The sequence below is a fragment of the Takifugu rubripes genome, chromosome 1 (genome assembly GCF_901000725.2).
Source record: "Takifugu rubripes chromosome 1, fTakRub1.2, whole genome shotgun sequence".
Lineage (NCBI taxonomy): Eukaryota > Metazoa > Chordata > Actinopteri > Tetraodontiformes > Tetraodontidae > Takifugu > Takifugu rubripes.
Genome location: NC_042285.1, coordinates 18,901,409 through 18,913,617, shown reverse-complemented (window position 1 = coordinate 18,913,617; position 12,209 = coordinate 18,901,409). Strand labels below are relative to the sequence as shown.

The following is a 12,209-nucleotide window of genomic DNA, read 5'->3' as shown; positions in this document are numbered from 1 at the left end:
ACACAGATGTTGATCAGCAGAGAGCCTGACGGGTTTTCCATGTTGCCCAAGTTGGGCTTTCTTGGCTTGTTGAATTAAAAGAGTACCAATAATGGAAAATGAAAAAAACAGTGTAGATTAAAGCCAAATACATGTAAGAGTTATCACTTATTTGGGCTCATGAATAAACTGATTCCAACCTGAATAAAATGGTAGTGTAAAGGAGCTGCTACAGGATGGATGTATGGATGGATGTATGGATGGATATATGGATGGATGTATGGATGGGAGGATGGATGGATGGATGGATGGATGGATATATAGATGGATGTATGGATGGGAGGATGGATGGATGGATATATGGATGGATGTATGGATGGGAGGATGGATGGATATATGGATGGATGTATGGATGGATGGATGGATGTATGGATGGGAGGATGGATGGATGGATGGATGGATATATGGATGGGAGGATAGATGGATGGATGGGAGGATAGATGGATGGATGGATGGATGGATGGGAGGATAGATGATGGATGGATGGATGGATGGATGGGAGGATAGATGATGGATGGATGGATGGATGGATGGGAGGATAGATGGATGGATGGATGGATGGTCTTGCCTGGTGACATTGACTGCTACATCCTCTTGAGTCGCACTGGTCAGCACCCTGAAGAGCTGATTGAGGATGGTGGGCAGGAACTTGATCATCACGTGACTCTCCATGGCGTGCAGACTCTGAAAGAAGACGAGGTCTCCATGAAATCTGGCCTCAGAGCCCAGAATGTACGTCATGATCAAAAGAATGAATTGACAAGGGGCCGGTCTTTTGACCCCGACAGTACCTTCAGGTATTTCACCAGCTCCCCGCCCCCGCCCGTCTCCTGGGGGGCAGGAGCGCTGATCTGACAGTGGTGAAAGAAATTGTGCAAATGTTGATCCTAGAAGACAGAAGACAGTCAAGAAGAAGTCCAGTTTCACAACACAATTAAAAACAGGCAAAACCCAACCTGAGTGTAGACGGTGGATGCCAGGTGAGTGGACACCTTAAACAATGGCTTGCCCCCATCCACCCATTTGACCTCAGGACTTGAATGCTTTGAAGAAAATGGAAAAAATTTGGAAAAATTAAAAAAGAAGATGTGCAGTCTTCACCACCCAGCAGCTGAAAGAGGGATTCTACCTTGCTGGCATTCTCCTGACAGCTGAGGTATCCAGCAGGAAGGTTGGTGGTCACCGGGATGTGGTTTTCATTGGTGATCACTCGCCCGTCCTTCAGCAGCGGGAGCCAGGCGTAACCCACTGAGAGAAGGAGTAGTCAAAACAAGAACATGGAAAATGAACTTCTCCAGCTTCTGTTTATTGCTGCCCTTTCCTGGTCAGTGTCACACAGGAGCAGGAGCAGAAGCAGAAGCAGCAGCCTATCCCCGAACACCGGAAAAGAGGCAGGAATACATCCTGGACTGGTTCCCAGCTTCATAACACACACCCCACAGCTCCTCGGTGCGTTACCTTGAGTCTCGATGAGGTCCCTCTTCTTGGTGCTGGCCTTGCTGTTGCTGTCACAGCTGATGTGACAGAAGGTGAAGAGCAGATGATGCTTCTCATGCAGCTGAGTCGGAAGCTCGATCTTATACTGAAATGCACAACAACGGTTCTTGTTTTTCTTAAATGATGGTGTTCATCGCTCGCGAGGCTGTTTCTGTTCAAACATGGTGCTTAGAACATTGCTCAGAACATTAGAATATGAACTATTGTGCTTATTACTATTACCTGAAATATGAAAATTAAAAAATGGCAATCTATTTTCTTCTCTGCCTTTTGACCACTAGATGCTGCCATAAGTAAGGCTTCATGTAAAGATCTGCTTGCCACACCGGGCCACACCGTCCTTAGAGCTATAAAGTTAAACCAGTCGAGCACATTATTAATAGAGAATTACCCTGATAAAGAAAAACAAAGTTGCACCATTTATTTACACAGGTCCAAAGAATTTTGTATGGTTTCTTCACAATGAGTTTGCAGGACACAAAATGCTCCTTCACCATAGCAACAAGTCCCGGAATCTCATCTGTAGTTCTTTGGTTACAGTGGGCTGTACCTCGTCATAGAATTCCGGATTTTGCTGGTGATGTAACACTGCTGCGAAGGCATTTTTGGTAAACAAGGGTCCTCCGGGTCGACCGTAGATGCACTGTGGAACGATAGACGTTAGCGACTGTGACTGGAAGATGTGACAGAGACATTTCCAGGTGGCATCTGGGTTTACCTTTAATGAAACAGCATCTTCCTCATCCGAGTCCCTGAACTCAATGCTGACTGCTATGTTTCTAGCCTGAGGGAGAACACAACCAAGGCAAAGTTAACCAACGTTCCAACTGAGGGAAGAGAACATCAGTGGAATTCCCTGTAGGATACCTTTGCGAACGACTTTTGGCTGTCATACTTCAAGTGTTTCGGGTAGACATAGAGGTGATTGTTGTAGATGGTGAAAGGCTGAGAGCATTTGGCTATGCACGGCACAAACTCCTCTACTTCAAAGAGGATGTTGGCCTTCTCTCCGACGTCAAACTGCTTCACAGGAATGTAGGATGAGGTAACACAATCTGTGTACGGGAGCAGGAGGGGAGATTAAATAAGCAGCCTCCGGAGAAACAGACGCTTCTTATCTCTCAGGCAGAGAGCGGGTCGTACTTGTCAGGTCAGGTGCTACATTGTCGATGGTAACGTCCAGGTTTCCGAGGATTACGGGGAGCTTGGCCATCTTCTCTGGCCTGGGGAAAGTAAAATAAACCCAGGCTCTGTTTTTGCTATTGTCTGGAGCGAGCGCAGATCAGCGGTATGCGTGCACAGCTACACCTCATTCAACAGATGTGAAACAGCCTCTCATTTTCTGACTGAGACCGTTTCAGACGGCACCACAAAATGGGCATCAAAGCATTACTAACTTTCTGAAATCAGCCAGCAGCTTGAGCATGTCCTCATTGGACAACTTGTTGCTGTCCTGCCGGTACAGAGGGGAGAAACGAGCGCTTTTGTCGAGCGTCCCCGAAGCGTCTCTGAACAACGGCCTGTAAAGGGTTAAAAAAAGGATTCAGGCATATTTTCCCTAAAAAATGTGTTAGGATTAATAATTTGTCTAACCCGTTTATCTGATTAACTGACCCAGTATTGAATTTACACTTATAAAAACAGAGAGCAGCAGGCCACACTTGTCTTTTTAGGTGCGTCTCACTTTTTTATTTTTTTGCTGTGTGCATAGTCAAAAAGCGCAAGATTTAAACTGAAATCAAACAAATTGATTTCACTCCGCAAGGGAGAATGTTGAGTTTAGCAACATTACCCAGCATCCTGCTATCACACTGCAGCTTCTCCACCAAACACGCTGTCTACGTTACCTCAGTCGCTTCAGTGTTGTTTTAGGCTGGTGGACATGAAAATGATGGATGACATCTATTTCAGATTAATGTGGATAATGAATCGTAGGCCCATGAAGGCATGATGCAATTTATTTTTCTATAAAGGAAAACATAAATGCTATTGCCTCAATCATGACATCATAGTTTTGGTTTTGGTGATGGTTTAATGGTGTGATTAATGGTTTGTAAGCTTCCTTTCTGTATCTGTAAGAGCTGTGGGTACAGTACGACGTGCACGCGGGTAAACAGGTTGGACAAGATGTCTAAACACAAATGTTATTTATTAAAAAGTCATAACGTACCTCGCTGCCCAGGCAAGCGGCATCCTGTATTGACCCAAGCGACTACAGGCCCACTTGGCATTCTTCAGGACCTTCTGTGCCACCTAAAACAGGGACCTGATCACTTCTCAGACACAAAAAAATCTGCCAGTTGCAACACGGACAAGCAGATACATCTTGATAACACACAAACACATTTTAAAACGGTTTAAGACTTTTTACGTCTGATTCACATTCCATTCTGGCCGCAGCTCCACGACTGCGTGAGTCTGTGCTTCTGTGGAGTCTTTGCTGCTGCACGACTTCAGAACTGACTATTATCTGCGTATAATGTGGAATAACGTGGAGGAATTCGGGGTAAGGTCACGAGTGGGTCGGTACCTTGCTAGAATCTGAGCTCTTCATGTATGGTTCAGCACAGTGGTTGATTCCCCCCTGGAGCACTTTCTCGATGCGAGCCACGAGGAAGATATCGGGGTGGGGGCATGTGATTGAGAACACTCCCTGAGGAGGAATCAAACACAGAATTAAGTGTGGGCGTCACTGAGGAAACATTTCAGCTGCACTAACAAGCACAGGCACATACTTTAGATGGCTTTAGGTAGGTCTGAAAGAAGACAGAACTGTTCTGTCTATTATTAGTCATTTTTAAAACACAGGCAGAAGAATTTTATAATAAACCAAAAGAATTTTAATGGTCTGATCTTGGCTCTGTTTCAATGACTTGCCTGTCTGGGATACTTCAAGACTGCCTCGGGCACGCCATGAACCAACCGCGGCCCCTCGGGGTGAGTGTCCCCTCCCCCATTTATATACTGACTGGTGTTACTGGGCACCATGGCCCTCACAGATGGGTGGTTTAAATCCACATGAAAGTCAGAGGAGATCTTCCTTCCATTCTGGATGTCGAACAGTGACAGCGTAACATAAAATGGCTCAACCTGTACAAGGAAGAAGAGTAAAAAATAAGGGTAAAAATGAGAGGGTTTCTGCATTGGTAGTCACAGCATTAAAACTTTTTTTCTGCCTCATTGCTCCAAAAGTCTGAAAAAGGGTAAAGAAGAAATAAGGTAGACCATACTTAAAGCAGAAAAATGTGGAATTAATGCAGAGCCTGTAGCAATACCATGAATATTCCAGCACAGGGAACTGTCTGAATATATTCTGTCAATGTTTGTGAGAGCTGTGTCTCTAAGGAGACAGAGCATGCTAAGTTTTTAGCAGACAGCTGGAAATCCCACATCATTATACACTTTCTTCACCACTACTGAGCTTGTAGTCTGGTTGCTAGGCCAACAAGAGTGAGATGAGCCCTCCCAGGGCATCTCACATCTCAAGTCCGCGGCCAGTCTTACATTGGTTGTGGGTCCTTCCTCGTTTTCGGCCACACAGCTCTGCAGATTGAACGACAGGTCGTTGCAGTTCACCAGAACACGTTTGCCAAACTTCTCCTCGAACTGCTTCACGTCTGGCTCTATTCCAGAGAAATCTAGTCTCTGAGGAGAGCACAATGGAAGGAACCACATTAGGGAGGACGGCGAACGCTGGAAACAAAGGAGCTGAACTATGTTTCACAATCGTTACCTGTGTGTCAGGGTCCAGGGTGAACAGCTTCAGTCTGGTCTCACTCCTCATCCTGGACTCGATATCTCTGGCGCTCTGAAGAGAAACAAGGTGGAGCGTCTCAATCGACCCCTGCCTGCTCTGAGCATTATATGAAAAGTTCAACATTATTTTTCAATTTCTTTCAATTTGTGCTTCTGGGAAACAGGCTTTGTTGATCTAAAAGCTGATCTCACGCACAGACGGGCTCAGTTGTGGGAGTCAGGTGGTACCACAACACATTTCACAGAAGCATGCGCTAACCGTCCAGCAGTCTCCGTTAACTGTTACCACGTTTCCATGCACATATGGTTTTACTATTGCGTACCAGTCGGTGCTGCAGCGGCACGATAAGCTGCTGAGCTGCTATATTGGGGATATTTGAAAAACAGACACCGGGGCTTTCTTCTTCAGGTGTCGTCACAGTCAGCTTTTACTGAATGTGCGTAATATTGGCAGAGGCCTGTATGTTAAGCAGCAGTGTTGGGTTTTCAAGAAAACCAGGATCAGATTTGCAAAAACAAACAAATGAACCTATGAAATTAGGAGTTCAACTGATAAACCCTCAGTCTTAATTAAAGCCACGTGTGTTTGTGGCAGTAATGGCCCCCTTCCTCCTCGTCTTTAATGAGACAGATTTAAAGCAGCGGCTCCACTTGGAGTGTGAACATCCGGCTGGGGGAAGGACCTACCTGAAAGCTGTCCATGCTGCCAGAGGAACTGTCAGACTTTCCCAGATCATCATCTTAAAGACAACAGAATCAATCATTTAATGCAAAGCCAGCCAAAGATACCAGAGCATAAATAAACCCCCTTGTTCAGCCGTAAAAGCACCGTAATCCCGTACTGACGTTGAAGTTCTGCAAACAACATTTAAAAATTAAGGAGATCATTCAGGACTCAGATGGAGATTCAGCAGGTCTCACTAGTACATTTTAAACAGCTCATATATAATGTGTTGGGTTTTTTGTAAACTCGTGTGAACAGTGCGATTAATAAAACCCTGGGAGTTAAGAGAGCTTAGCAGACTGTATTGTGCACAGGCATTCAGCCATTTTCCTGCATGGCTGGGCTCCTATGAGACAGGAGGTAAGTATTTAAAGCCTGGGTGGTCTGGTATCACATCAACACAGATTATACTACACTGCAGACTAAAGAAAAGATGATTTAGGAGTTCTGAACACAAGCGAGTCTGAATGAACAACATCGGAAGCACAAACGGTTTCATTTTTCTCTATAATATCTGACATTTTGTTTAAAGTGTTCAGTCTGCAAAGACAGCTTCATAATTATATCGCAGTCTCATATTGTCTGTCTTTAAAATACTGTTAGAATTTGACCTGTTAGAATATATTGACCGATTTAACTTAACTCTAACGTTTGTCTTCCTACAGGTGCTTTGTAAACACACACCATCGTGAACATCTCCGTTCCTCTTCTCCTGCATGGCGATCTCAAAGCTGCTGTGCAAGATTTTGTTGAGTGTGTTGATCCAATCCTCCATCTCCACCTCGCTGTCTGCAGCCAACAGGTACGTGCTCTTATCCTGCATCTTCAGCTCGAAGGCGAACCTCCGGACCTTGTTGTTCTGCAGCCACGGAGCAGATTAGATAAGAGAAAGAAGGGAGACAAACTGGAGAAGACAATAACATTGTGACATAAGAGTCATCTCAGGGTTTAGAACCAAAACTGAAAGCAGATTCTATTTGTTATGGAAACCAAGAAGGTTTCAGGTTTGCTAAGTATACTGGGATCTGATATGACTGACAAAGGTTGAGATTTTCAAACCCAAAAATCTAAATATCCAACTGTGGAAATGGCAAAGCTGAAGGAATGTTTAAACTTTCTGTCCAAAGCCAACATGGAATGACTTTGAAGGCAGCATTTAAAATTCCATTGTTCTATTTCTGCATGCAAATCCAACATGCAGTGATATTATAAAATAAGACTCTACAGTCAGCAATTTGGAGAGTAAGAGGAAGCGAGGTGCTGATTTACTGTAATCTACCTGGCACAGATGTAAACAGTGGAAGCTAACGAAGAGAAGAGTGTTTCCATGTACGTAACTCAGCCAGGAATTCTGCCTTAAAAGTTGGATGAATGATGGCTGAAGTCGACAGAAAATCAAAGCCATTTGCTGAGACGAGTCTGAACAACCGTGATGTTGCTGTCTCATCTTTGTCAAGCATTTTCTCCACCATTAACAGCCCATAGTAGAGAGCTCTGCTGCTCCAGGAGAAAGGTAGTGTAGCATTACACTGCTGTTTCGCTCTGCAGCTGGACTGATACTGTATGTGGAGGAGTGACAGGGAGGAAGATTTGTTATGTGTAGACAGGCTGTGTTAGTGCAGAGAGGGGAAATTATTACTCAGTTTAGATACTGGCTACAGTGATTTCTTCCTATTGTTGTTTTTAAAACTCAACAATGGCTCCGTCCATTTCCCATGAATAATCAGCTGGTTCACCACAACGATATTTAGACTTTGTTGCGGCTCATATAGGGCCTATTTTATTGAATTGAGGAATCAAGCATCATCCCAGGAATGATGGAGATGAGTTCAGCTCAGGCATCTGTCTTTACTATCACACAAACAAGCTTATTCTCTCCTGTTACTATGATGGTGAAGCAGGTAAATACATATTAAATCTTTATTCTGACCACTTTTTGATATTCTGAAAGAGGATAACAGCACACCATCTGTACAACTTATATTCATTTTTAAATAAAAAGTAGGATTATTCCTTTTATAGTTTGAACCAACAATAAGTTCAGGAACACTGCGTCTGTATTTAGTTCATAAAATAGAACAAAGCGAAAAAATATCTTCCATCCAAATATGATTTGTTTTTTGGTGAACTTTTGGCATGATCCAACAGATGGCTGCTAAATTAAGAATAAAATACAGCTGCTTCAGTAAAACATCTGCAGCTTCACTCAAACAGACGTGTGTGCTAAAGTTTCAAGTTAAGCTTGTGTTTAGTAGTTTAGCACTGTTTAACTTTTGTTTTGCGTTTACTTTTGTTTAGATTTTCAGTTTTTTTCATGCAGAATCACTTTTACTTCTAGAGCAAAGTAAATATATCCTCCCATGATAAACAAGAGGAAAGTGACGACACATTATCAACAGCATCTTTTGCCTTTGACTTAGAGCAAATTTTGCTCCTGCGCCGAGCATCATTTCTTGGATAAATATTCTTCACAGTGAATTCAGTGAGGAATGCGAAGGGTGAAGGTCTGTGCTTGAAAACCAAACTCAGGGGACGACACAGACGCTACTCAAGTCTCCAAAAATCCCGAACGCCTTCAAACAGTGCCTGCAGACACCTCTCCTCTTATGGCTGATAACTGTTTCTGTTTCCACGCGAGTGGAATTAGGCCGCTCTGGAAAACCGCTCATCCCTCCATCTCATTCTCCGATGAATGTGTGATTAATGCCAGCTGGCTGCCACCACAGTAAAATTTGATTCTTTCCACTGATGGAGATGACAGATGATAATGCACCCGGCGAGTCTTGGCTTCCTTTCAGATGTTTGCATGTGGCATTGATTGCGAGGCTGATGGAAAGTGCACGGAAGTGAGGCCTCAGCATTCACCTTGTTTCACTAGAGAGAGTCAGCAGAACAGCAGAGCTCAGCTTTCTGGGAACTCAACCTCTCCGAGGTAACTCTGGCAGCGCTTAGAGAACTATTGGGAAGACGTTTTCATCGTGTCACTTTTGCTCTTTCCTGGCGTTTTAATTACTATAGTGGTCTAGACCGCACCCTGGGCTCCCTCAGCACCAAAGAGGACATCCCAGAGTTACAGGCAACCAAGTAAATGAGCAGACTATCGCCATACCTGAACCACACCCATGCAGGAGTCCAGGAAGATGGTTCCTTTGGGCTCTTTGGAGATCTTCTCATCTTTGTAGAAGTTCAGGTTATAGGAGCCGTCCCCGAGCTGGGTCAGGTGGAAATATCTCCTCTTAAAGGACTGGGACAAAAATGCAGATATGGGATTTGGAAGGAAAAATCAATAAAAACTTTCACGTCCCATTTTTCCCCTCTCCACCAGATAAATGTATTTATCATCCCCTTTTCTGAAATATCAACACTTTAGAAGTGAAGGGATTCAAATTCTGGTGTCAACAGTTTTTAATAGCTTCAGTTATACATCCCACATCTGTCTCACCCTCATGGTGACGCTGATGGCACTGTTCATGTTGCCTTTGCATAGCCAGCCGTGCTTGGAGACGCCACCTTTCTGGGATCCCAGCGAGGCCGTATCCTGCAGACGGCAGAAAAGCAGATCGCACACTGTTAACAGCCCTGACTGGCACTGCGCACGCTCAGAGAGGGGAGCACGTCTCCGTATCGCTGTACCAACAGAGGGAAAATATCACAGTTTTTTTTAATGCGTCGTTACAGAACGTTCAGCATGATTTAACCCCCCCACCCCAGTCTCGACTCAGTGCACAGGAAATCTTTGATGCTGCAGCATGAGATGAAACAGAGCTCAACTAGATGCAGCTCTGCCCCCTTTCAAACAGGCAGAAGAACATTAAACAAACAATGAGCATCAAGCCTGATAAATATGGACATTTTGATGTCTGATGCTACATTGATGGGTCAGCTGCTATCGTAAGCTCTGAAAGGCACCAATTAGAAGAAAAAAGGAGCGGGAGTGTGTTATCGTGAGGTGACGGACCCAGCATGACCCGAAAAAGGCTGCGTGGAGTCTGAATACTGTTATTGTGTCTTGTGTGAGTGATATGAAGAGCATCTGGAAAAGTTCAGATCTTTTCCTCCTCCATAGTGTCGAGGAGCTTTTTAAAGCCAGGAGACGAGGTGAAAAAAATATGGCTGGATACAGACTGGAACTCCTGTTTTCTCCAGAAGGACACGTAAAAAGGAGTTTTGACCCGAAACTAAAGTTAAACAAAGGTCCAAACACACGATGATTAAAGAAGTAACTATTCTGGGGGTTTTAGGGGAGGAGGTGGGATCTCGTCACTCGTCTGGAAATTTTGACAGAGGCGATAGTGAGAAATAACAGGACAGATCTCGACCCCTGACGACCTGGAACAGCTTCAAACACACTCACAACAGCATTAAGCAGCACAATTACAGAAGAAAAATGAAACTCCAGAAGTCAGGCAGGAAAGCTGTCTCTGCTCATCAGACATCAAGTAACATGTTAAAAATCTTTTTTTTTTTTTAAATTCATCCTCTCACAAAACCTAAAAAAATCTCCCTTCAGTTAAAACAGGATGAGAGGAAACTGCTCTCCTCTGTCCCTGAGAGGTGGTGACAACATTCTCAACAACACTCATAAATTCACCCTTTACCAGCTACAAACTGAAAATATGAGGACTGTAATTCACCGAGGGAACCCGACAGAGCTAATGACGGCAAACAGTGAAACTATACACCTCACTGATGTTTTAACAGTCAAATATACAGACTGGTTTAACTCACCTCGTCTTTGTCAACATCCTCGTCCACTTCAAACACATGGACAGCCAGTTTATCAGGCCGGGGCACTTTGCTGGTGAATAAAAGTGACAAAAAAAGTCAATATAAAGCCTTTGTAGAGTGAGTTAACATTTTCAAAAAATATATTGTCATCCCATAGTACAGCAGATTACAAATAATGTTCTCTTATAACAAAATGTATCACTTAGCTGAGGATAATTCTTCATGAACACATACAAAGCTTTTTCCCATTTGTTTTCAATCTGCAGGTCTCTCTAACTGATGAGCTCTGAAATGGCATTTTTCCTGCATTTTTATGATTAAAAAGTGGAGACCGGATGTCCAGAAAAAGAAGAATCTGTGGAAATGTAAGTAACAGAAGAGTGGGAATAGCCTTAAGCACTGGTGCACACATGCTAAAGTGCATAATGCTAGCTGGAAAATAAGAGGTGCCAGACGTCGGAATGACTTTGACTGTAAATAGTTTTAATGGGTCGCTCTGCGTCAATGCGTATTGTCTTAACTTCCCTGGATTCAGGAAAGCAACAAAGTATTTGGCAGCTGTGTGACGGTCTAAGATGTAAGGTCACTGTCAACTTCTACTCAACACGTTCGCTGCAAAATGTTCTTCGGGGAAGAAGATGCAGTGGGGTAAACCCGGCGGAGGACGTGAGGGTGGTTTCAACACAGGCTGCGGCATTACTAGCAGCATTTCTTCTAACAAGGAAACGTCCTCCAGCCCTCCGAGGTGCGGAAATCACCTTCTGACTGTGTTTCCTTGAAATTCAGCAACATTTTTCCAAAAGAAGAGAAATTTGCACGAGTTCTCGCATCCATTGTCCATTAGTTTCGGCCTCAGCAGCTGTCCTTACATGACCACTGTAAATATGTCCTGGCACCTGTGTGAATACAGTGTAGCCGGCTGTGAAGGACGTTAACTGTAGTCTTACTTTGGAAGTTGCCGAAAGTCTGCGGAGTAGTCCTCATACTTGTAGTTGACAATGTGCCAGTCAGACTTGTAGGTCTTGATGCACTGAGGAGACAACAGGAACAGCTTTCATCATTGTAACACATTGTTCTGAGTATACTTTAGAGGGTTTCAGCAGTCCTCAGGGATCCATCAGCAAATGCGATCGTGTCATTTGAGCAGGACGTGCGCTGCACATGTTTGGTCCGTGTCATCTGTAGGGAGCCTTCACTTAATAAGAAGGATAGCGTAATAACTGGCAGAAGAGGAGACTAAATGAAACGCTTCGCTCCGTTTCCACATTCAAAATGGAGCCACACAAACAAAACCTGCAAACTCGGTGTGGGCTGATCGAAGACTTCACAAAGACATTTCTTAAGGGGGTTTTGAATTTCTAGTGAATAGAAAATGAAATTATTTTTTTTGGAGGGGTGTCAGAGAGAAAATTGTGCCTGAAATTCAATTTTGCTTGTTTTTTTTTAATGAATCATAAAAGCACAA

At 43.8% G+C, this 12,209-nt stretch overlaps 1 protein-coding gene across 17 annotated transcripts in view; it reads right to left on the bottom strand.

Moving 5' to 3' along the window:
* Nucleotides 1-12,209, bottom strand: part of zmp:0000001200 (dedicator of cytokinesis protein 9) — a 51,946-nt gene that overhangs the window by 14,484 nt on the left and 25,253 nt on the right. For all 17 annotated transcript variants that reach the window (XM_029834978.1, XM_029835040.1, XM_011609364.2 and 14 more), the window contains exons 4-24: nt 11,692-11,774; nt 10,745-10,814; nt 9,459-9,554; nt 9,126-9,260; nt 6,701-6,875; nt 5,980-6,032; nt 5,270-5,344; nt 5,041-5,181; nt 4,414-4,626; nt 4,067-4,189; nt 3,707-3,789; nt 2,934-3,056; nt 2,680-2,759; nt 2,404-2,591; nt 2,255-2,320; nt 2,087-2,179; nt 1,498-1,621; nt 1,169-1,287; nt 996-1,082; nt 831-926; nt 608-723 (exon numbers count right to left, since the gene is read on the bottom strand). In XM_029834978.1, coding sequence (XP_029690838.1) covers nt 608-723; nt 831-926; nt 996-1,082; nt 1,169-1,287; nt 1,498-1,621; nt 2,087-2,179; nt 2,255-2,320; nt 2,404-2,591; nt 2,680-2,759; nt 2,934-3,056; nt 3,707-3,789; nt 4,067-4,189; nt 4,414-4,626; nt 5,041-5,181; nt 5,270-5,344; nt 5,980-6,032; nt 6,701-6,875; nt 9,126-9,260; nt 9,459-9,554; nt 10,745-10,814; nt 11,692-11,774 — 2,339 coding nt within the window. The remainder of the gene's footprint in view (nt 1-607; nt 724-830; nt 927-995; nt 1,083-1,168; nt 1,288-1,497; nt 1,622-2,086; nt 2,180-2,254; nt 2,321-2,403; nt 2,592-2,679; nt 2,760-2,933; nt 3,057-3,706; nt 3,790-4,066; nt 4,190-4,413; nt 4,627-5,040; nt 5,182-5,269; nt 5,345-5,979; nt 6,033-6,700; nt 6,876-9,125; nt 9,261-9,458; nt 9,555-10,744; nt 10,815-11,691; nt 11,775-12,209) is intronic.